The sequence below is a fragment of the Thamnophis sirtalis genome, unplaced genomic scaffold (assembly GCF_051295495.1).
Source record: "Thamnophis sirtalis isolate CommonGarterSnake01/CBP01778 unplaced genomic scaffold, rThaSir2_p1.2 scaffold_7, whole genome shotgun sequence".
Lineage (NCBI taxonomy): Eukaryota > Metazoa > Chordata > Lepidosauria > Squamata > Natricidae > Thamnophis > Thamnophis sirtalis.
In genome coordinates, this window is record NW_028261387.1 from 33,871,811 (window position 1) to 33,895,994 (window position 24,184).

Consider the following 24,184-nt stretch of genomic DNA (forward strand, 5'->3'; position numbering starts at 1 on the left):
CCAGCCAGCCACATTACAGTTACTAGAAACTATCCGTGTTATAGATCTTAAACCATAGAGACAAAGCATACATATATATGCACACGCACACACTCACATTGGGAAAAGCAGCCAATACCTCACATTCCTCTTCTAGTCCCCAAGAGAATTGGAAGCCATTCTGAAGAAAAGTAGAGAAATAAAGATGAAACAATTTTGTAAGGTGTGAAACATCCCTTCATTTAGCCATCTAAATAAAAAAGATGAGACTTATGCTTTTGCCTTTGCTATAACTCACGTCCTGTTTATTTCATGAAGGCATAGCTAAAAATACAAAATCTTTCTGCATATATTTTCAATTTTATAAACCTATGCATTCTTTAGGTTCAGGTAGCTCTTTCTCATAGCATTAACTTTTACTGGAAAATGTCTCCCCCCCTCCCCCCTCCGTTTTTACTTAGGCATGATTGTCACTTAATTGATCGAGGTCCTGTTCCGGGTGCAGCCTCGTTGAAGTTCATTGATTACACTTTCTATTCAAATGCCATTTATCCATCTACAGATTGGCATGCGTTTATATCAATATTTTATTCTTCCCACTTCTTAATACTTTTAATCCCGGTACAAGGCATTCGCATGCAGGAGTAGAGGGAATGAGGAACTTCCCGTGCTGTGACGTACGTTGCCATGGTGACGTTCCAGCAGCGTCTAGTTCTGGGAAGGGGGGGGGGGAGAGAAAATAGGGATGAAAACAAATATGGCGGAGAGCAGGACAGCAGAAACGGGTTAGTAATTGCTGTAGTTCTCGGGAGGAGGGGGCGAGATTTGGGAGAATTGCCTGGGGGTCTTTGCGGAGAAGGAATGAGCATAAATGGGTAGGGAGGAACGGCTTTGGGAATAGGTAGCAGAAAGTCAGTTCAGCTCTGAGTGTTTTGGTAAGGAATGACTTCATCGTATTCTGTGCAAAGTGTGTTGCTGTCAGCAAACAAGCGTTACTGTATATTTTCGGGCATAAATACAGCAGTCCCTTTGCGGGACATGCAGGTCAGAAAGGGATCTACTTACAGGATGAAGGAAGTATAGGCCTCTTTAGCTTGTGGGGTCGGGGAGATCCTTATACTTCCAGGTATATTAGTGTATACTGATAGCTATAAAGCCTCTCACAAAAGAAATGTCGTTTTCGGAAGCAAGGGAGCTTTTTGAGGACCATGGAAAAACTACAGATAAAAGCAAGGAGTGGTGTCTGAAGAGTGAAGGGGTGAAACGGCAGGGGTTTAAAATGAAAATGTCCCCTGAATATAAGCATAGCCTAACCTAAGCAGTATTGAAAGGGGGGGAAATGACAGTAGTCATGCCAGACCCGGAGGGTTTGGAAAAGGCCAAAGAAATATGAGGTTGATACAAGGAGGTTGGAATCACAAATAGACAATTTGGGGTCCTCAATGATTTCAGGCAAAGGTCTTAATTACTGTTAATCAAGATCCTGCAGCAATTCTACCTTTTCTATCTGAAAAGAAAAAAGATAGGAAAAAGTTTTTATAATTAAATACTAATTGTGGTGAACATTGAAAAATGCTATACATTTTTACTTTGTGTTAATTAAATCTGATGTAAGAAATATTTATGAATATCAATATTAGTCTTATTGTTTTAATGTAATTTCTTCTATTTGGTGAACATAGAAATCAAGTATCTGAATTTTTAGGTATAACATTTTATTTCCAAAGGCCAGCCTGGTCTAAAATGGTAATTTTCAGGCAGGTGCTGACATTTCTACACAACAGCTACTTAACATAACTAAGGTTTCAGGGGCTTAAACCTCATTTTGGCATCCTTTTATCATTTGGCCATTATCTGATTACTACTTCTGTCATTTGACTTCCAGGAATTATCATTCTATTTTGACATATGTTGTTCTACCTCCATTTTTGTCATTACAGACCATATTGTTTCTTCTTTCCAGTTCTTCATCAAGCAGTAGTGTATGACACTTACTTGTATTTAACTTCATTTTGGCTCACCTTAAAACACTGAAAAGAAGCAGGCGGCATCATGAGCTGATCAGTGCCCACTTCCAGTTCACCAACAGGAGAGTTAAAAATCCCTCACTCTCCATGCACATAAAAGGGAAAGAAAATAATACACTGTATATTTTGTATGGTCTTCTGTAAGGAAAAGCTGAGCAATTGCTATGAGGAAGGTTTCTAACTGCAAAGTAGCCTTTCCTCTCACACCTTTAACTTTCTCTTCAAAACTGGAAGAGTAAAAGGAAAACATGTATTTTCAAGTAGGTCTTTTTTGCAATACTTCATTCTGGTTGAGAGAAAGAAAGTTCTTCCTTTCCTAACAAGTCTATTGTGAGGAACCAGCTAACCAGGTGTAGAAATCAGAAGGTGGAATTTAAAACACTGACTAAGATATTCCTGTCAATTATCTATCAGAAATAGGTTTAAGATATAATGTCTTACAGCTATTCTAGTAATACCACCAGCTTCAGATATGATGGTGTAGTACATCCTTAATGTCCATATCTAAGATTTCCAACCCATTTTCTTTTTTCTTTTCAGAGGTTTTGGTAAGTGGTGGATACTGAACCTTGACTTTCTTGTCTTTGTTCTCTTCTTCCCTATCTGAAGTATATTTTTGATTCACATGAGCCTTGGAGATACACTGGGGAGAGGTAGAGGAGAGTTGCTGGATTTGGAGCTTTACTGCTTGCAAATGATCCAAAATAATTTTTAAATTAAAAAAGTAAAATCAGGAGGGCAGAGAATCTTAATGAGCTTTAGACAGGTGAGATTCTAGGAGTGCCCATTGACTCTACATTACTAATTAAGAATTAGACTAGCATTACTAAATGATCTGTAATATGTCCCTTACAAGAAACTTTGTAAGTTCCTGTAATGGAGTGGGTTTTGGTTTTTTTTTGCTTAAATCCCTACATACAGCACATTGTAAGATCCCAATTATATATTGGGATAATAATTATAGGATTTACTAGGTTGTGTAGGACCTGGATTTCTAGTGAAACTCATCATGACACTATTTGTTTTCAGTGTATGTAGCTCAATCTTTAACAAAAATGGTTCCGAAAGGATCTTAAAAAAAGTGAAGTAATAGTTTCTGGGTTGTGAAATATATCTCACAAGGAAAAGAGAATGATAATATGAGGGGGGGAAACCCTCAGTTCCCTGTTCTATAAAATTACAGTTTATATAGTAACCAGCTGGGAGAAACAGTTCAGATTGAGAAAGGGCCAAAAGCAGCTGGTCTCTTAGCAGAAACAATGAGATAGCACTGCTTTTATTCCTCTCAATTTACTCTGCATCACTAGTAAATTATTATAATTTACTATTTTTACTAAGATAATTTGCTTCAAGTTATATATAAATCTTTTATTACAGAGAAGTCAGTTTTAACTAATAATACATTTTTATCATTTATGAGCAATATTAATTTTAAACAATTTGTGTGAAACATTTTCAATATAAAAATATACAAACTGTTTTTATTAATTTTTTATTTTATTTATTCATATCCTGCCTTTATTATTTTTATGAATAAGTCAAGGCAGTGAACATATCTAACACACTTCCTCCTATTTCCCCACAAGAACAAAACCTTGTGAGGTGGGGGTTGGGCTGAGAGAGAGTGACTGTCCCAAAGTCACTCAGGTGGCTTTCATGGCTAAAACAGAACTTGAACTCACATTCTCCCACTTTTTAGCCTGGTTCCTTAACCACTAGACCAAACTGGTTCTTTCGTATATTTTGTACATTGTACATTGTTCTGAGATCCCTCAACATAAGAGTGTTATATAATTAAATAATAATTAAACAATCATTATAGTGAAGTAAAACTATGGTTTTAAGTATGATTATGATTCAACTAACACCATCTCTTTTTTCCAAATACAGAACTTGCCCAATGAGAATTACCAATGAATAGGAATAAGTAGGATTGCATATCTCATTTCTTTGTTTAGATGTCATTAATTTCAATGAAATGTACATCTTTAGAAGTTCTGAAGTTGATATTAGTATGTTAAAAACAAACAAGCTAAATTTACGCGCTCTACATGGGGCTGCCCCTGAAGAGTGTTCGAAGACTACAGCTGGTCCAGAACGCAGCCGCGCGAGCGATATGGGGTGTATCTAGATACACCCATATTACACCTATCCTCCGCGAGCTGCACTGGCTTCCTATTGGTCTCCGGACATGTTTCAAGGTGCTAGTCGTTACTTTTAAAGCCCTTCATGGTTTAGGACCTGGCTACCTGAGAGACCGCCTCCTGCCACTTACCTCCCAACGACCAACAAGATCGCACAGGTTGGGCCTCCTCCGGGTGCCATCAACCGGACAATGCCGGCTGGTGTCTCCCCGGGGGAGGGCCTTCTCTGTTGCTGCGCCGGCCCTGTGGAACGACCTACCTGCAGAGATCCAGACCCTTACCACTCTCCCGGCGTTCCGTAAAGCCGTCAAGACCTGGCTGTTCCGGCAGGCCTGGGGCTGTTGATTGATTTCCAGCCCCGCTTAGATGGAATGGGTGATGTGAATTTTAATACTGTATTTTTATTTTTTATTTCTATTTTTAAATTTTAAATGTTTCTTGTCTGTTGTGAGTCGCCCAGAGTCCCTATGGGAGTGGGCGGCATACAAATCCTAATAAACTTGAAACTTTAATTTACTAGGATGTAAATAAGTAACTACAATTTGCTTAAGTATATAGCACTGTAAAGTAAGGTGTGTTATATTGTATATAATGTTTTAATTCTCTGATATAACTATATAGGATTTTATTATGGACCATGAACAGTTAGGACCATTCTCTAGAACAGAAATTGCAATTACTAGAACAGAAATTGCAATAGCAGTAGACTTATATACCGCTTCATAGGGCTTTCAGCCCTCTCTAAGCGGTTTACAGAGAGTCAGCATATTGCCCCCAACAATCTGGGTCCTCATTTTACCCACCTCGGAAGGATGGAAGGCTGAGTCAACCCTGAGCCGGTGAGATTTGAACCGCTGAACTGCTGATCTAGCAGTAGCCTGCAGTGCTGCATTTAACCACTGCGCCACCTGTTTATTATATAGTGTATTATATGTTAAGATACTGTATATTAATATTTTGTGTGTGTGTGTGTGTGTGTGTGTGTGTGTATTATAAAGTGTATTGTCCCCTTCACTAGAATCCAGGAGACTTTTGAGTTCTAGTCCTTCCTTGGCTATGAAAGCCAGCTAGTTATCTTGGGCCAGTTACTCTTTCTCAGTCAACTTACCTCACAGGATTGTTGTATGGAAAATAGGAGGAAGTAAGTGGATGTATTTGTCCCCTTAACTATTTGTAAAAATATTAAAGGCAGGATACAAATAAATAAAATTAATGCTTTAAAATATCTTATTAGGAGTAATTTTCAGATAAACTTTTTTGAAAAGAAGGCCTTTCCTGGGAGACCCAAAGGATAATGTAGTTGTAGGGGGTTGGTCCTCGCTATCCGACTCTGCTGCCAGCTCCGCAGGCCACCAGCAGACCGTAACAGCTGGCTGATATCATGAGAATTATCCCTCTTCCTCCATCAAATTGCCTTCTTGGAAATTTTCTTGTCTTTTTGGAATTTTAATTTTTTTAAAATTTTAACTGTAAATTAATTTTTACATTTTAATTTTATAAATTGTTTTATATGCCAATATTGTGCTGTCTACCCCCAGAATCTCTCTTTGAGGGAGATATGAAATATAAGCAAGTAAGTAAGTCATGGGGAAGTATGCCTCTTTATGATTTGTAGACTTCAACGCTTAGAATTCCTGAGCCAACCATGCTGGTTCAGAAATTCTGGGAGTTGAAGTCCACAGGTCTTAGGGGCCATAGTTGTCCCCCACTGAAGTACGCAAATAAGCATTAGATTTTGCCATTTTTGCAAACTCTTAATAAAGAGAACCACTCCATTTTATTTTGTGTTGAGTTTTTAATTATATCTAATTGGCTTCCTTATTGTTATTCCAACAGGTAGCGACATAGAAATAGATGAAATCATTACAGGAAACTTAAGCAAATATACAGCTTTTCCACCAGGTTACTATGGACAGGCAAAAAAGGGTCATCTTGTATTTGATGCCTGCTTTGAAAGTGGTAAGTGATTTCTAGTTATCAGATTAATTGGTGATAGCTATTAGGTTTTAAATTTAGCTAGAAAATATTTACATAATTTATTTATCAACTGCCTATGTCCCTCACAGAGGAACTTATTAATCACTTAAAGCAATATAAATTGAGAATAAGTCTATATTTTTTAAAAATAGATGTTTGACTTTATGGCATTTTGACCAACAAATAATTATTCTTTATGCAAAACTAGGAATTAATTATGAATAAATTATGAATAAATGTATAAAATATGTTTTATTTCCATTCAGCAGAAATACAGGAGGAAGTTCTTGCAGTGAAAAGTTTTGTCTGTCCTGATTCTCAGGATTAGAAGGTCCTAAGCACCTGTCTCCATTGGATGCATTTTATATGTAGACATTCTCTATCTTTTTCATCTGATATCGGAATCTCTCAAAAGACATAGCTTTTTTGGAAAACAACATTAAATTACGTATTTTTCAGAGTACAAGACAAAAAAAGTGGGTAGAAATGTCTGTGCGCCTTATACAGTGAATGTTGCTGAAGCCCCACCCTTCCGCTGGCTCCCACCCTTTGGCCGTTTTCAGCCTCCGCGCATCACGTTTTCGGCCTCCACACATCCTGTTTTTGGCCTCCTCATGTTGCATGTTCACCTGGTTCCAGTTGGTGGGGATTGCCGCCACCATCGCTCCCCACTTCTTGGAACCATCCGAAAATGTGATGCATGGAGGACAAAAACAGGGTGTGCGGAAGCCAAAAAGCAACATGCGGTGGCCAAAAACATGACACGTGAAGGCCAAAAAAGTGACACATGGAGGCCAAAAATGTGATGTGTGGAGGCCAAGAACATGATGCACGGATGTGGCAATGAGCTGTGGTGATCTCTGCAGCCTGGAACAGCTGATTGGCAATATTCCGAGAGGCTGATCCAACTGCCAATCAGCTGCTCGTGCTGAATCAGGCTGTGATTCATCCCAGATGAATACCGATGGATGCTGGTAGGCAGAGGCAGATTTTTTTTCTTGTTTTCCTCCCCAAAAAGTAATGTGCGTCTTATATTCCAGAGTGTCTTATACTCTGAAAAATACGGTAAACTGTTTGGAAATATGCTGTCTTCTACCTATAAGAAACCTTGAGATGACTTTATTTTGATAATTTCATCAATAGTTGATTAATATAATAGTATCAAATATTAAAACACGCCAGAAGAATTGTTGTTTAAACTATGAGAATAGCCGAGATAGGTCAGGACTATTAATGCAAATGAAATTGTACATGTTTTGCTAAAATAGAGAGATTGAATTTGTCCAATTAAACTATAGAGTTTCTTGTGTGCACCCTAGAAATCACTGTAATTAAGGGGAGAGATGAAGCTGCGTAATGAGGACATTGATCCCAGTTATATTAGGATTTACAGGTTCAAAATATGTAAATTTCATTTCATATTCATATGTAAGGTAAGAATAATTTCTTTCTTTTATTTAATATATATATGCTGGTCTTGTTGTATTCGGATCTTTTCCCGTGTAAGATGGAGATTTGGCCATGTTTCAGTGAGGTCTCACTCACCATTTTCAGGCTGGGTTTTGGGCTTAAAGGGCTTTTGGGCTTTTCTGGCCAAAACCCAGCCTGAAGATGGCGAGTGAGACATCGCTGAAAAGTTGCCAAGACAATCTCAATCTTACAAGGGAAAAGACCCAAATACATCAAGACCAGCATACCTACACCCGTGAAAATCTACGAAAACACACACACACACACACACACACACACACACACACACACACACTCAGAGAGTAGAGGAAAGAAAGAAAATCCAAGGGTAGTGGTCACAGTATTTTTATGTGTGAATTTGCTAAAGAAGTTGATTTTGTGGAAATGTTGATTATTTAGAATAATAATGTGAATTTTTCTACTTTTAAAATATTTTCAGTCACTTTGGCCCATTAGATAACATTTAACATTTTCTGAATAGTTTCTTTATTAAGGTAATATATGTGTGTGTGTGTGTGTGTGTGTGTGTGTGTGTGTGTTTTGTGCTGATAAATAAATAAAATAAAACACAAATATAACAAAGGCAACAGTAAAAATATTGGGTTTCTGTCATGATGGACTCTTGTGACGAGCCGATTGACAGAGAATGGAAGCAGTTAGCTTCCTCCCATAATTGGGGCATACCAGGGGTTGTGACTTTAAATATACATATATACATACATATATAACTTATAAGAAATAAGTCCCACTGTTTATCCATGTAAATGAAATCTTTTTTTTAATAAAAAGGCTACATAGTGCTGCTCTATTGCAAAAAAAAAAAAAGATTCTTATAGAACTTTTTAGAAATATTGCAATTGAAAATGGATGCGAATAGAACCTCTTAAGAAATTATTTAATAAGATTCAAACGGAAGGTAAGGTACCTCCATCTTGGAAGACAGCTTTTATATCCCTGATACCCAAAGAAGACCAAGATATTACCCAACCAAAAAACTACAGACCTATGTCACTACTTAATGTAGATTATATAATCTTTATTAAAATACTAGCAAATAGGTTAATGTTGGTTATTCAACAATTCAACATAATGATCAAACAGGTTTTATTCAAGGGAGACAAATGAGAAGTAACGTAAGATTAATTGTTAATGCACTAGAATATTTGGGAAAGAATAACCAAATTCCTGCTGCGCTCATATTTCACGATGCTGAGAAAGCCTTTGATCGAGTTAATTGGCAATTCCTGTTGAAAACACTGCAAAAAATGCAAATAGGAGAACGTTTCTTACAATCAATCAAAGCAATATATCAACAGCAAACAGCTCAAATTATAGTTAATGGAAGTTTAACAGATTCTTTTCAAATTGAAAAAGGTACAAGACAGGGTTGTCCCTTGTCCCCATTACTATTTATTATAACTTTGGAAATATTGTTGAATAAAATACGGGGCTTGGAGGGCCTAAAGGGAATTAAGATTAGGCAGCAAGAATATAGAGTGTGTGCTTTTGCGGATGATCTGCTTATAATATTAATCCAACCGCAGGAATCTAGTATGATCTTAATGAATATGATTAATCAATATGGTCAAGTGTCAGGATTTAAAATAAATCTAGGGAAAACAAAAATATTAGCTACAAATATGAATACTAAACAAAAGGAAGAACTAGAAGGAACGATAGGATGTGAAATAGTTAAAAAGGTCAAATATTTAGGAGTTCATATTTCAACCTCAAACGGGAAGTTATATAAGTATAATTATGAGCCACTTTGGCATAGTATATAGACAGAGATGAAAAAATGGGAAAAGTTACAGTTATCTTTGCTAGGAAGAACAGCAGCAGTAAAAATGAATATTTACCTAAATTTTTATTTCTTTTCCAAATGCTACCTATACTTAAAAAAGATGTGAACTTGTTAGAATGGCAGAAGGGTATTAATAAATTTGTATGGGCATGAAAGAAGCCGAGAGTAAAACTAAAAATAATGCAAGATGTACGTGAGAGGGGAGGTTTGAAATTATCCAATTTAAAATTATATTACGACGCAGTAGCTTTATCTGTAATTAGTGACTGGATTAATTTAACAAATGATAGGATACTTAATATCGAGGGTATGATCTGGTATATGGCTGGCATGCTTACCTGCTATATAACAAAAAAGTGGACAAGAATTTTAAAAGTCATATTTTAAGGAATGCTTTACTGTGAGTCTGGAAAAAATATCAATACAAATTAAATGATAAGATACCCATGTGGGCAATTCCTAGTCATGCAATAGAAAATATGAACATAGTACAAAAACAGGATATAATTACTTACAGACAGCTTCTTACCCTAGAAAGGGGTGCATTACAACTAAAATCCTTGGATGAATTAAAAGAGGAAAAGGTAATTCAAACATGGTTCCAGTATGGACAGCTACAGGCCAGGTGGAAAACAGATAAAAAAATTGGTTTTATGCAAGTCAAGGATAATTTATTTAAACAAATAAGAGATCAAAGTTTAATGCATATAAAGAGAATATACAATGTATTAATACAGATGGATTCCGAAACAGAATTAGTTAAAGACTGTATGATAAAGTGGGCTCAAAATATTGAAGAACCAATAATGTTGGATACATGGGAAAGGATCTGGGTAAGAAATGTAAAATTTACACAAGCCCAAAACTTGAGAGAAAACTTTTATAAGATGTTTTATAGATGGCATTTAGATCCTAAAAAGTTGGCTTCTATGTATCTGAACTTACAACCCAAATGCTGGAGATGTGATTCTCTCGATGCTACATATTCTCATATATGGTGGACTTGCAAAAAGGTTAAGGCATTTTGGATAAAAATATGGTGGATTATGCAAAATGTTCTTTAAAAAAGGATAAAGTTTACCCCTCAGTTATTTTTGTTAGGTATAATTACTGATTGTACAGCTGTAGAGATTAATTTGATTTTGCACTTAATAACTGCAGCTAGATTATTGGTGGCGCAATACTGGAAGAAGGAAGATTTGCCTACAATTCAAGAATGGACATTGAAAGTCACAAATTTAGCTGAGATGGCTAAAATATCCACTCAAACGAGAGATATAAACAAGACTGGAAAAAATGGATTGATTATATACAAAATAAATATGGGACTAAGAAATTCCAGATAGCTTATGATTAAGATCAGGAATGATATAAATTGTTTAAAGTTAGCCTAGCAAGGAGGAGCTAAGCTCAATGTAAAGATGTTATCAATTTTCTATTCTTTTTTCCAATATATTTTAGACTGTTTTTGTTAAAGATTTATACTGTGTATGGGTTCTGGGAAGTCAGGGGAGGGAAGGCTGGGGGGGGGGGTTGGGGGGAGGGAGGGATGCATATTAGGCTTGACGAGGGGTGTTAAATTTTAATGTAATATGATTGCACATGTATACTGTCTTCTCTTATTTTTTCTTTAAAATAAGATATGTTAAGTATATTGATATGGAAGCATAAATACCATCAACATAGAATGGAGTTTGCTCAGAAGCAGAAATACACCAATGAGAGGAAGAGTGGGAAACAGAGGAGAGAAGAAAGATAGGAAGAGAGAGATAGGAGAGAGGGTAAGGGGGGAAGATGAGGAGGATAAGGAGGAGTGGAATGCAGAGAGAGGAGAAGGAGAAGGGAAGGGGAAGTAGAGTAGAAAAGGATGATGGAGGGAAGAAAGGAAGTAGGAGAGAGGTAGAAGAAAGAGGTATACAGAGAGCAGAAGAACTAATAATGGGTTTTTATCTTTCTGGGCTTTGATGACAAGAGGAACTGATGTAATTACTACTTAATACAATAGGATATTGGCTATGTAATAGTATACATGTGATTATATGTTATGAAAATGGAAAATTAAAAAAATGGATGCGAATAGAATAGAATAGAATAACTTTCCAACTCTATAATAGAGTTGGAAGGGACCTTGGAGGTCTTCTAGTCCACTCCCTGCCTAGACAGGAAACCCTATACCATTTCAGACAAATGGTTATCCAATATCTTCTTGAAAACTTCCAGTGTTGGAGCATTCACAACTTCTGGAGGCAAGTTGTTCCACTGATTAATTGTTCTAACTGTCAGGAAATTTCTCCTCAGTTCTAAGTTGCTTCTCTCCTTGATTAGTTTCTATCCATTGCTTTTTGTAGTACCCCCAAGTGCTGTGGAGAATAGTTTGACTCTGTCTTCTTTGTGGCAATCCCTGAGATATTGGCACACTGCTATCATGTCTTCCCTAGTCCTTCTTTTCATTAAACCAGACATACCCAGTTCCTGCAACCATTCTTCATATGTTTTAGCCTCCAGTCCCCTAATCATCTTTGTTGCTCTTCTCTGCACTCTTTCTAGAGTCTCCACATCTTTTTTACATAGTGGCGATCAAAACTGAATGCAGTATTAGACTGCAGTATTGGTAGCCCTTAGATGTTAGAACACTGCTATCATGTCATCCTAATCCTCCTTTTCATTAAACTAGACATACCCAATTCCTTTAACTTGGGTGTTGTGACTCTTCTCTGTATTCTTTCTAGCGTCTCAATATCTTTTTTATATCATAGTGACCAACTGGATGCAATATTCAAAGTGTGGCATTATCAAGGCATTATAAAGTGGTATTAACACTTCATGTGATCTTGATTCTATCCCTCTATTTATGCACCCAAGAACTGTGTTGGCTTTTTTGGCAGCTGCTGCACACTGCTGGCTCATATTTAAATGGTTGTCCACTAGGATTCCAAGATCCCTCTCACAGTTACTACTTTTGAGCAATGCACAACATATACTGTACCTGTGCATTTTGTTTTTCTTGCCTAAATGTAGGACCTTACTTTTTTCACCATTGAATTTCATTTTGTTAGATAGTGCCCAATGTTCAAGTTTGTCAAGATCCTTCTGTATCTTAAGCCTATCATCCAGAGTGTTGGCTATTCCTGCCAGCTTGGTGTCATCTGCAAATTTGATGAGTTCCCCATTTATCCCCTCATCCAAATCATCAATGAAGATGTTGAACAGTACTGGGCCTAAAACATAGCCTTGGGGTATTCCACTGCATACTTCCCTCTGTGTAGATGCAGTTCCATTGAGGACTACGTGTTGAGTACGGTTGGTCAGCCAGTTACAAATCCATCTGGTGGTGATGCTGTCTAACCCACATTTTTCTACTTTATCTAGTAGTAGGTTATGGTCTACTTTATCAAATGCCTTACTGAAGTACAAGTAAATTATATTGATGGCATGTTTTTTCCTTTTGCGTAAAGATAGATGCAAAAAATGAGTTAAATAGTTCTCCTTCCTGTTGCTTGTCACCTTATTAAAAATATTTTAATAAATTATAAAAATATATTTTAAAATAAATTCTAATGAACTGTATTTATTTATTAGGCAATAGTGTCTTACTAATATGAATAATAAAGGTCTAAGAGAGAGATAAATATGTACTTTCCATAGATGGCTCTGGTAGTAAGGCGCTGAGTCTGTGCTTCACTGAGGCCAGCAGCTCAGCGGCTCGATTAACGTGAGTGAATAAACTGCATAGGAATAGGAAAGGAGCCTTCCCCATCTACCTACTGGCATTTAGGCATGCTGCGGGTAAGATAACACTGCTGAAAAAATTCCTTTCACAGAGGCAGCCAGTCATCTTGGTGATCCCTGGCTAACACATGCCATATGCTAAAAAAAATATTATATTTTTTGTTTAAAAAAAATCTATATAGATAGGTAGAATATGTTTTGAATACAAGGCATTCCATTTATAAATAAATGTCTAAATTCTAAATGTGTAAATTCAGAACTCAGAAAAAAATACAAACCATTTTTATTATCAAACAATGTCTCTGAACCCCATTTGAAAGTTAGAGGCATATTTGAAACACAGATAATGTTTGAGGAGGTACTTATTTTCAATATGCCAGCTTTTCATGTATTTATTTAAATCAGCAACAAAATTAAAGTGTAGTCTGGAGGGCACCAAGGGAGATATCTGTGGGCATACCTCCTGCAGCTACTTACATCTGCTGTAATATTTAAACCTTATGGAGTTTATTTACAAGCAACTGCATAATTCATATTTGTGGCTTCTATGGACTTTCATATAAATAAGCAGTGCGGCAATATGTGTTTGGGTATGTGCACACTAACAATAAATAGTAATCCATATGATTAGTTTGAATAGTGTTGTGGATAAACATCTTGTCTTTTAATGACACAGTCACTTATTTTTTATTATTTCAAATATTTTTGGAGCCCAGCTCTCCGAAGGAAGGAGAGATTTTAAATAATTCTAAATACACATGTCATCTTTTCTGTTATTTGATGAAACACATAGAACACAAATTGTAAGACGTGTGAATGTATGAAGCAAGGAACGACATAGGGCACACCATCCCACTGATTAAAATAAGTCAGGAGCTGTAGTAGAGTTAAACCAATGTCTTAAAAGATGTAGCAGAGCATAAAGCAGGAGTAGAGATAAGCGGGATGGGGATGGAGAATAGCTCTAAGCGTGTGTCAATCTCCCCAGAATAAAAAATTCTAAATGTCTACAAGGGAAATAAACAGAGCAGCATCGGGATACCCTGAAAGAAAGTATAGGGAGCATCATTACTGCAAAGAAACAAATTAGTTGCTGTTGAATTCCAGGAGAAAAATAGCCAGGCCAGATGTCTACAGTATACTCAAAGTCTATTGCAACAAGCTTGGCACTGCTGTTAAAGAATTGTTCTTCATATGAAGATAAAACCCTTTATCTCTTTTTCAACTGAGTTAATTTCCTTGGGTGGCAGACAACATCCAAGTTGGAGTTTTCAGTTTTTCCCTTGTATAAGAACTTTTTATTAAGTTTTATACAGGTAGCAAAGATTTTTATTCTCCCTTTCTGTAAAGACTTGGCTTGGCAAATTACTTTGTGAGAAAAGGGCTTCCAGCTCTGACATAAATAATTCCTGATTTTCTCTTCCACAGTATCACTGATAAAGTATGCTTATATAAATGTATTAACCTATATCTATATAAGGGTTGAGATTTTTTTAAAATTATCAGAAGCAGTAGTTTTTAATGCCTTTTAGTAAGAAAATAGCCTAACAATATTTTAAAGAAATTAATAATATCAATACCACATCCTGAACTTTGACCCACTTATTTAGACCATAAAGAGAGACTGAAGCATGTATGTTTCCCTATAATCCCTCAATAATTATATTTGCCATAGTTTCTGAGTTCTAGTCTAACCCAGACAACCAATAGGAATTATAGAGTTCCTAATTTGTAACTAGGGAGATTAGAGATATGTATAGCAATGGGATATGGCATGCTGGGATCCTGATCTTTGCTATAGAAACCACTACAATAGAGACTAGATATATAGGCTAAATTAGAATGATAAAACTTCAGTTTAACAGATTAATGGACAGTTTGTCTATCAAAGCTTGATGTTTGTTAAATATGAGTGAGATTTTATATGAGCATATTTGACATTTTATACATATGTAATACTGGAGTTGGATTTTATGTATTTTGCTCAATATGTACATGCATAAAATGGTGAGGAAGAATTAGTCCACTGCATTCAGAGTCTAAATGAGATCTATTTCTCAATATTTGAATATTTAGAGTAGGGGCTACATCTTTCAAATAAAAATATTACCAATTAACAACTGGAAGCAAACTTAACCTCCCATATGTAAACTGTGTTTATATATTCAAAACTTAAATTTAAAGCGATATTTCAGGTTTTATTAAATTATACACTGTATACCCAGAGGTGATTAGAACTCAGATTTTCAGAAATTTGAATATCCCCCACAAGAACATCATTGCTTTCCTTTTCAGTGATCAGTTTTTGGATGTATCAAAGCCCATGGCAAAATGTCTATATGTAGCTTTATCATTTAAAAATTGTCTTTCACCTTCCTCACCGTTTTGATTACTTTTGATTTTCATGTATTTTTTATATATGTATTTTAATTATTATTATGTTTTAATGTTTGTTGATTTGATCTTGGATAGTAAAATAAATAACATCAACTGTTGATCAAGCAACCCCCCCGCACACACTCATTCATTTAAAATTGTTCTTTTATTTTATGACTTTTTTTCCCTGCAGGCTGTATTGCCTACTTAGTAGAAAACAGAAAGTTCCAGGATAAAAAAAGATAAGGATAGTATGACTCACAAGTTTTAACCATATAACAAATTCACTGCAGATTTTGTTCTCTTCAGTATTGGTTTTTATATAGCAATAGCAATTGCGTTTAGACTTATATACCACTTCATAGTGCTTTTCAGCACTCTCTAAGCAGTTTACAGAGTCAGCATATTTGTCCCAACAATCTGGGTCCTCATTTTACTGACCTCAGAAGGATGGAAGGCTGAGTCAACCTTGAGCCGATGAGGAACAAACTCCTGGCAGTGGGCAGAGTCAGCCTGCAATACTGCATTCTAACCATTGCGCCACCATGGTTGTTAGAATGCAGTCATGCCCATCTATATGCCGCATAGACAGAAAGCCTAATTATTTAGGCTATAGTTCTATGGGCACCGAGATATTCCAGTAGCAGTTTAATAGATATTTCTCATTTCTCATTCCCAGAGAGGGAGAGGAAGGGAGGGAGGGAGGGAGAGGGAGGGAGGAGACAAGTTTAATGGAGGAATACCCAATTCATATGCCCCTTATAATCCTTGCAAAAGGACAACATCCTGACATCTTTATTGGTATGAGGGAAAACAGAAAGAGAATAGTTCTGCAGATAATCCTTAGCAGTGATAGGATGGCAGCATTCAAAGCATACACAACTACATATATTTGGTTTCTAATCTATTATGGCTCCAGAGCTTGCATAAATTATTATGCTCCCTTTGATTTTAATAAGGTAATTTATTACATAGATTTTTTTCTACTTTCATGTCAGTGACTCTAATTCCTTATCAAAGAAAATTAAGCTTATTCAATGATCTACTGTATATTATGTAATTATCCCCCTCCCCCCCCCTCTTTTGCCTCTTCTCAGCCACTACAATTGAAATCCTCATGTGTTGTATTCCTGTAGAACATTCTTCTCTGGTCTTCCTAATATTGTGAAGTTCTTCAGTGGAGAACAAGATTCATCCAAAGTTTCTTTTAACAGATAAAAATTGACAGAAATGCACTTTATCTAGTAGGTTGCCAAGGTGGAGGCTTTCTATCTATTTCTTGTGACCTCTGTATAAATGAGTCACCGAGGGAGGCTGTTCTCTTAACCGATAAATGAGGAATGTCATACCACTGAAGATGTTAGAATGGTCAATATGTGAATATATCTCAGTTTTTGGACATACCATTATACCACCTTTCAGTTCTTTCTCCTTCCTTAGTATCTGAAGATTCTAGTACCCCTATTTCCTACTCTGAAGCTTTGTTGAATCAAAGTAATAAAAAGAAATGATAGTATTTTTTCATCATATTTATATAGCTGCCCATTTCACAAATCATAGCAATAGCAACAACAGTTACACTTATATACCGCTTCATAGGGCTTTCAGCCCTCTCTAAGCGGTTTACAGAGTCAGCATATTGCCCCCAACAATCTGGGTCCTCATTTTACCCACCTCGGAAGGATGGAATGCTGAGTCAACCCTGAGCCGGTGAGATTTGAACAGCCGAACTGCTGAACTGCAGTCAGCTGAAGTAGCCTGCAGTGCTGCATTTAACCACTGCGCCACCTCGGCTCTGTATTGTGTATCATGACTATGTATTCTGCTCTGGGCAGCCTACAATAATAAAAAAACAATAATAAAGTATTCTATTATTTAAAAAATCAATGTTACTATTAACAGACTAGAAGAAAAGGTTTGATATTATGGACAATGCAGCCATATCACTAGTTCCCAATCTACATGTTCTACGCTTTAGTTTGAATCCATCAAATATGGAGGCAAATAGCATAATGTTTTACTGAGTGGCAGTTGAAAGTTTGTTTCCTAAGTCTTCCTAAAATAACAAATCACATGTACATGTTTTCCTCATGTATTACTTTTATGTTTTTTTTTAACAATGACATTTAGAAACTCTAAAGCTTTCAAGTTTCATAAAAGGTGAAGTCACTCTCAGTGGAGCTCAACCTTTGGTTATTATGTCCATCTGATTTTCTTGGCAGTATTAGGGACATACGTTTGGCAAGAAAAACAAAGGGTTTTTTTTGTTGAATTGCAGCGAAGCAGATTTATTTAATCCAACATTTGGTTTCCTGCAGGTCCCATCTTGATGTATCCAGGAAGCCAATAAATGGGATGAAGGCAATAGCTTAGCAATATTTTAAAATAACTGTTAAATGGTATACAGCTTTTTGATCTAATTCAATACTCAATCAAAATCATAGAATTATGCAAATAAATATAACTGTTTACTAGAATTCTCAAATTCTGTTGGATTATGCAATTTACATCTATATTGAAAATATTTGGTAACAAATTCTATCAGACCCTACAGTTGTTCAAATGAATCCCATCTCTATTTTATCTATTCTCTTTTGCACTATGTACCATTGCTAATCACCATAACAGGGTATTTTGGAAGATTTTTGGCTGAAAGGAAATAAGGTGAGACAGTCAATTTCTATCCATACTTCCAGAGGCATGGATTCAATTCACTGTATGATATTTTAAAATAAAAACATGGCCCATATTCTAACAGTGTTAAACACTGTCAAGTCTCATTGTTTAACTAAAATTAATATAGTGCTTTTTCATTAACATAATAATTGTATCCACATAGCTATTTGGTAAAACTATATTGTGTGGTTCATGGATTTTTGCCATTTACCTTTGTAAATGTTATTGGAGTTAACACCACTTGACACATGACTCATTGCAAGGTACTTTAGGTTGCCACCCCCAAACTTTCCTAATCTAGATGCTACAATTAATGATTATAACCACAGTTTTAATCTGTCAAACAAGAGTTAAAATTGAATGGTAAAGAATAAAAATCCAGGAAAAACTACTTACAGCAAACTCACTAAACAAAAGTATGCCCAAAATCTGGGAAAGCTGTGGCAAAATATTTAGCATTGACAATCACAGTTCAGAAGACTGAGCAGCAAGAAACAGATCCTGGCATAGATCAGTGTTTTTTAAAAATCAAACAAGGAAAAATGCTAGATTGTCACAGAAGGTGTTCCAAAATGTAATGATTGTCAGTCAGAAGCATTTACGATAGAGTTTCTTAACCCTATTTAGATACAGCGAATATTGATTAGTGCTGAGTGGAAAAACCTGGCTATCAGGGAGTAAATGCCCACTTTCAAGTAGAATGTTATTCCTGTCTCTGATCAGATCTTAGTATAGTGGCAATCCAGGTAAAATATAAAAACAGTCCTCCTGTAGTAGGTTGACCTGAATAATTATTTTCTACTAGATTTTACAAAAAGATGCTTGTTACATCCTTAAAAAATCACTGAGCAAAGGAGCAAAAAAGAAATGAAGATAAACCAAATCCTATGACAATATTTGAACAAACTATACATGAAGCCTGTTTAAAGTAAAATGAAGGCATATAAAATTGGTTTATTTGATCAAAATTAAAACAAGATACATTGTTCTTCTGGTAATCCTGTATGGACTTTCAACTAATAACCAGGAGTGAAAAAAATATTTTTTTACGGTTTTGTTTATAAATAAGTGCTGGGATAGGGGATGAAGAGATAAATGTTTGTAGCCTTTGAGGAGGTTAAGCCACTAAATCAGTTTATACTTCTTGTGATGAAGGTTGGAAATCCCTTCTTTTTATATTTATTTTCTCTTTATTATATTATTTGGTTTTCTTCTTTCTTTTTTGTGTATCTTTACTCCTTTCTAGTTTTTTCCTTTCTTTGTTTTTTTTATTAAATTCTATTTTTATACAGATAGTCCTCGACTTACAACGATTCATTTAGTAACCATTTGAATTTACCACGGCACTGAATAAAGAGACTTATGACAGGTTTTCACACGTAAGTTTTCACAATTATGATCTTTGTACCATCCCTGAGGTCACGTGCCTGATTAATTGGATGTTTAAAAGTGGTGGTGAGAAATTTGTGTCAGAAGCAAAGAATCATGACTATTTGTAAGGTTGCAGCATAGAAGATTTATTTAAGCCTGTATACAAGAATCTGATCAACTAAAGTTCAACACTAAAGAGGTGCCAGATAAGGGTCAATGGAACTCAGGAGGGGTTGGACTTAGAGCGCTTATGGGATGACGTGTTTAACTCCACCCACAGTTCTGCTTGCTCTTTTCCTACAGTTGTACCTTCAGACCTGCAAGATTCTCTGGTTTACCTGGGAGGGCTGACATGTAGAGTTGACCCTTCATTGACTTACTCACTTAAATCTTTTTTTCCTGGTTAGATAGCTAGGTTCCTAACAGTTAGGGTTTCTCCCCTTTTCTCCAGTGTGTATTACTGTGTTATTTTTGTAGTGATTGCTGTTTTGAATAATTGTGAGCTTGCATTTATGTAATCAGTAACTAGCTATTTTATTTCCTGTTGGTTTTTTCCCCTATAGACTTCAATTTTTCAAAGCATCAGAGTTTTTTCCAGTGACTCTGATCTTTACATTATGTATCTAAAATATCTAAGCTTTACTTTTATTAATGTTATCATTATTCCAGTGGGCAATTTTATTTCATCTAGAATAGAATGATTTGTTCTTCTTGTGGCCCAAGGTTCTCTCAACAATATTCTCTAGCGCACACTTCAAATTAATATTTCTGTCTTCAACCTTTCTAATGGCTAGTAGCCTTCCCAGCCATATGTTATAACTGTTAGGTTAAAATCATAGCTTGACAATTACTTATCTTTGTTGAGAATGTGATCTCTCACTTTTTTTTCCGCCTAGATTTTAGACAATCTTCTGCCAAAGAAGCAGATATCTCTTTATTTCATGGCTATAGTCTTTTTACTTTTTGAAACAAATAAAATAATGGCTGCTACTACTTTATTGAGTTATATTACTGAGTGATACATTATATACTACTTTATTGAGCTATTTGTTATTTGCATTGAGTTGGCATGACACAGTCTTATTTTTAAAAATATCAAAGAGCAGATCTGGTTTTGTACTTTCTCCTTTCACCTTCCACAATATATTTCTTTCCTGTTTCTAGCCAACAAAATGGTGCTGTCAGCATCAATATTCACAGAACTGTTTGTGCCAAAATTAGCTAGATGGTTGTTGGAGCCTTATGATAAAGGCTGCACCCATTTTTTAATAAGCACCTTTAAAAGGAAAAGGCATTGCCTGTTTGTCATCTTGCCAATTTTGAGACCCTTATTGGGCAGTTGATACTGATCAGTATATCTGAGGTTATCTCCCAATTGTATTATTTTTTAATTTCCATTTTTTCTATCTAGCCTTTATCCTAATATATTCTTCAAGTTACATTAATCTAAATTTGACTCACCATTGGACTAGTCTAAATTCACCCTTCTTGAGCTCTTTGTAATCCTTCTGTTTTTTATCACCCCCAAGTAGTTTAGTAACTACATGGGCTTAATCTTTTCCCTAATTCATGCTCCCTTTTTTTGCTATGATAAAAAGAAAAATCTTTATTCCTGGTTATCTCCTTATCTTGATATTATGTTCTCCACTACAGAACATTAAAATATAAGCCATATGAAAGCCTGGTTGCAATGCCTTTTAAATGTTTTTTAAAGGAGATGCCATTGCAGGAAAGGGCAAGGGGCTATTTTAGAGGCTAACTGCAGTGTGCAGGAAGTTTGCTGTGAGTGCAAGGCAGAAAGTATGTTAAGAGAGAAGTCCAAATAAACCAGCTCAGATGCTCTATACCTGCAGCAAGTAGCCACGTTTTTTTGGACTTCATTGTATTGTATCCATACCTCTGCTGTATAAAGTTGTTTATTATTTTGACATAAAATTGCTATGTGAGAATTTGAAATAATGTATAAGTCCAGATTCCCTAAGGTTTTGCTCTTTTTAAAGGTAAATTAAAACTCAGCTTGCCAGTGCAGAATGGAGACTGATCTTGATTTAATAGCATTAGAAGTCCTAATTTACACCGGAGTAAAAACCACCGAATTCAATGATACTAAGAAATAAATATAAATAAGTTTCCTTGCATAGCCTATCTTAAAGGCCTCTTTCAACTGGTTTCCTTGTCAAAATAGAAAGGGAAAAGCGTAACTCCTCAGTATTACAAAGATCTCTTCCCAATTTCCAACCCAGGTTATACAGAATGTAGTGGGCTTAATGGAATCATTTCCAGCAGAGTACCAACTTTTGCATGCTTGTTTAGGACTAAGAAATCAATGGGTTTTGAAATTAATGGATATTAATATAAACTGATTGAAATTAATTGGTATTACTACAAATTAAGTATATACAGTCTTATGCTTTCTGAGCCCAGATTTTCAACCTTTTAAAAAATCTATATGTGTAAAGTTTGGTATATGGAAAAATAATGTATATTTAGATGGAAGATACTGTAGGTTTACAACTTAAATGCCTTATTTTATAAACAATTAAGCTTAGTTAGTCATTAGGGGCATATTGAGAAACAGGGCACAATTACACATTTATATGGAAAAGTGTCTGGGATTGGTTTCATTGGAGTTGGTAACTAGCCAATAAACTACAGAAGATGGATAGTGTACAGGATTTTTATTTGGTTACAATCTTTTTTCAATTTATTTTTCATTTTGATTGGTGTGGTCTATATAACCTTTGTCATTTATCTTTTCAGTAAATATAATGACATTTCTAAATTAAATACATATGAACTATAAGTATTGCCATTTATATTTATACTTTCCTATAATAATTTACCATGTAAAGATTGTTTAATGTAAATAGTAATTTATTATCCAGGCTTATATATATTGGCCCTGAGTAATGATGTGGCAGAATTCTGAAATACCATGAAGCACATGTACAATAATTTTCAATGTAAGACTGTTAATTAGAAAGAATGGTTGTATTTTAACATCCTGTGCTTCAAGAAGAACTACTAAGTTCAATATTCAAATGTCAGATATTTTGATTTTGAATGTCCTCTTCCTGCATTTATTCATGGTTTATAAAATCCACATAAATCTTACAACCTCAAAAGTGATTACAGAATAGTAAGGTGGAAGGTAATGTATAAACTAATCTGTAAACTAAATATTGTTTTGCAAAAATTCTCCTTTGTAAAAGAAAATTTCTTGAGAGCAAAGAAATACAAAGCAATTTATGATGTAGTTCAGTGTCTGAAGTTTATGACTATTGATGGTTGGTGTGATTGTTTATTGAATAAAACTATATTTTATGTTTTTCATTGGCTGTGTGGAAGAATAAGTATAAAAGCTGAAGTTATTAGATCTGGAATGGTGCAATTATATAAACAATGGATTTAGGATTATAATAGTTTAGATAGGCTTTTGTTCACTCTCCACCACCACCTCCACCCTCATTTGCTTTGTTCATGCCTTTGACCTGTATCGTCCCACAGGGACATTAGAGGAATGCTGTCACCTTACCCGTGAAAAAGGTGAAAAATATACTCCCTTACCAACATACTGGGACTTCTTCCAAATTAATCAGCTTTTCAGTTAGGTTTTGTATACAGACTTAGAAACTATTTTTTCTGGATTTTAAAAATAAGATTGCTATCTTCGATAATAACTGTGAGTATTTCTGCTTTTCTATGAAGTAAGCTACACAATCATTCAAATTTAATATTTCTTAGTTTGTTCTTTTGGCATCTTGAATGAAACCTACCTCTTATCAGATTTCAAATAAGACCTTAAATGATACAATGATATGTAGGAGTGACCTTTAGGGAGAAGGGAAAAAGATGCTTTCTAGGGAACAATCAGACAAGAGATGGAGGAGTCCCCCCCCCCCCTTGATGGCTTAATGATCAGAGGAAAAAAACTTAGGAAGGACCCATCCTAATTGGTCAGGTTGATAAAAGTGATGGTGGGAGATTTGAGACTTGCAAGGTTCTGTTAATTTAGCCTTAAAATACAGTAGAATTCGCTTATCTAGTTATGTTTCCTGCCTGGTTTATCTGGGAGGGCTGATATATGTTCATAGGGACAGTGGGGAGGAGGGGATGGTATGTAATAGGAATATCCTCAATTGTCCTCATATTTTATTTTTCAGTATTTTATTTTTCTACATTTAGGCACGAAAAACAAAATATATAGGTACAGTGTTGTGACTCAGCAGTTCTGCTGAGAGTCTTTTCGGGATACAAAATTCAGTATGCAGCTGGGGCTTGTGGGAGGCAGGTTTGGAGATAAAAGGACGGATGCTGCCACGCCCTAGTTGCTGGAGTCAACGTCGTTCCTTCGTGCGTGCCTTGGTTTGTACAACATTGTTTGCCGATTAATCGTGATTTATGCTTGTTACACTTGGATAAGTGCTTTGGTGTTTCATGTAAACCTGATCTGTGCAGAAGGTGGAAGAACTGCAGCGTTTGTAAGAGCTTTTATTTTGAATTCTTATCGGAGATTTGTATTCATGGTATTTCTGGGCTCGAAGCCAGTTTGAACTGTGAACTGATAAAGAAAAGTACCTTTTAAGTTGCCTGCCTGCCTGCGTTTGTTAATGAGCCGTGAAGGGGGGGAC

The 24,184-nt window shown here is 35.6% G+C and overlaps 1 protein-coding gene across 3 annotated transcripts in view; it reads left to right on the forward strand.

Annotated features, from left to right (window-relative positions):
• Window positions 1–700: 700 nt before the first annotated feature.
• The window catches only part of BEND5 (BEN domain containing 5), a 1,240,338-nt gene continuing 1,216,854 nt past the window's right edge, over window positions 701–24,184 (forward strand). Inside the window, exons 1-2 of one of the 3 annotated variants that reach the window (XM_087719697.1) lie at window positions 701–764; window positions 5,987–6,109. In XM_087719697.1, coding sequence (XP_087575823.1) covers window positions 6,059–6,109 — 51 coding nt within the window. In that variant the 5' untranslated portion in view covers window positions 701–764; window positions 5,987–6,058. The remainder of the gene's footprint in view (window positions 765–5,986; window positions 6,110–24,184) is intronic. The other 2 variants (XM_014070495.2, XM_087719700.1) reach the window with 2 other exon arrangements.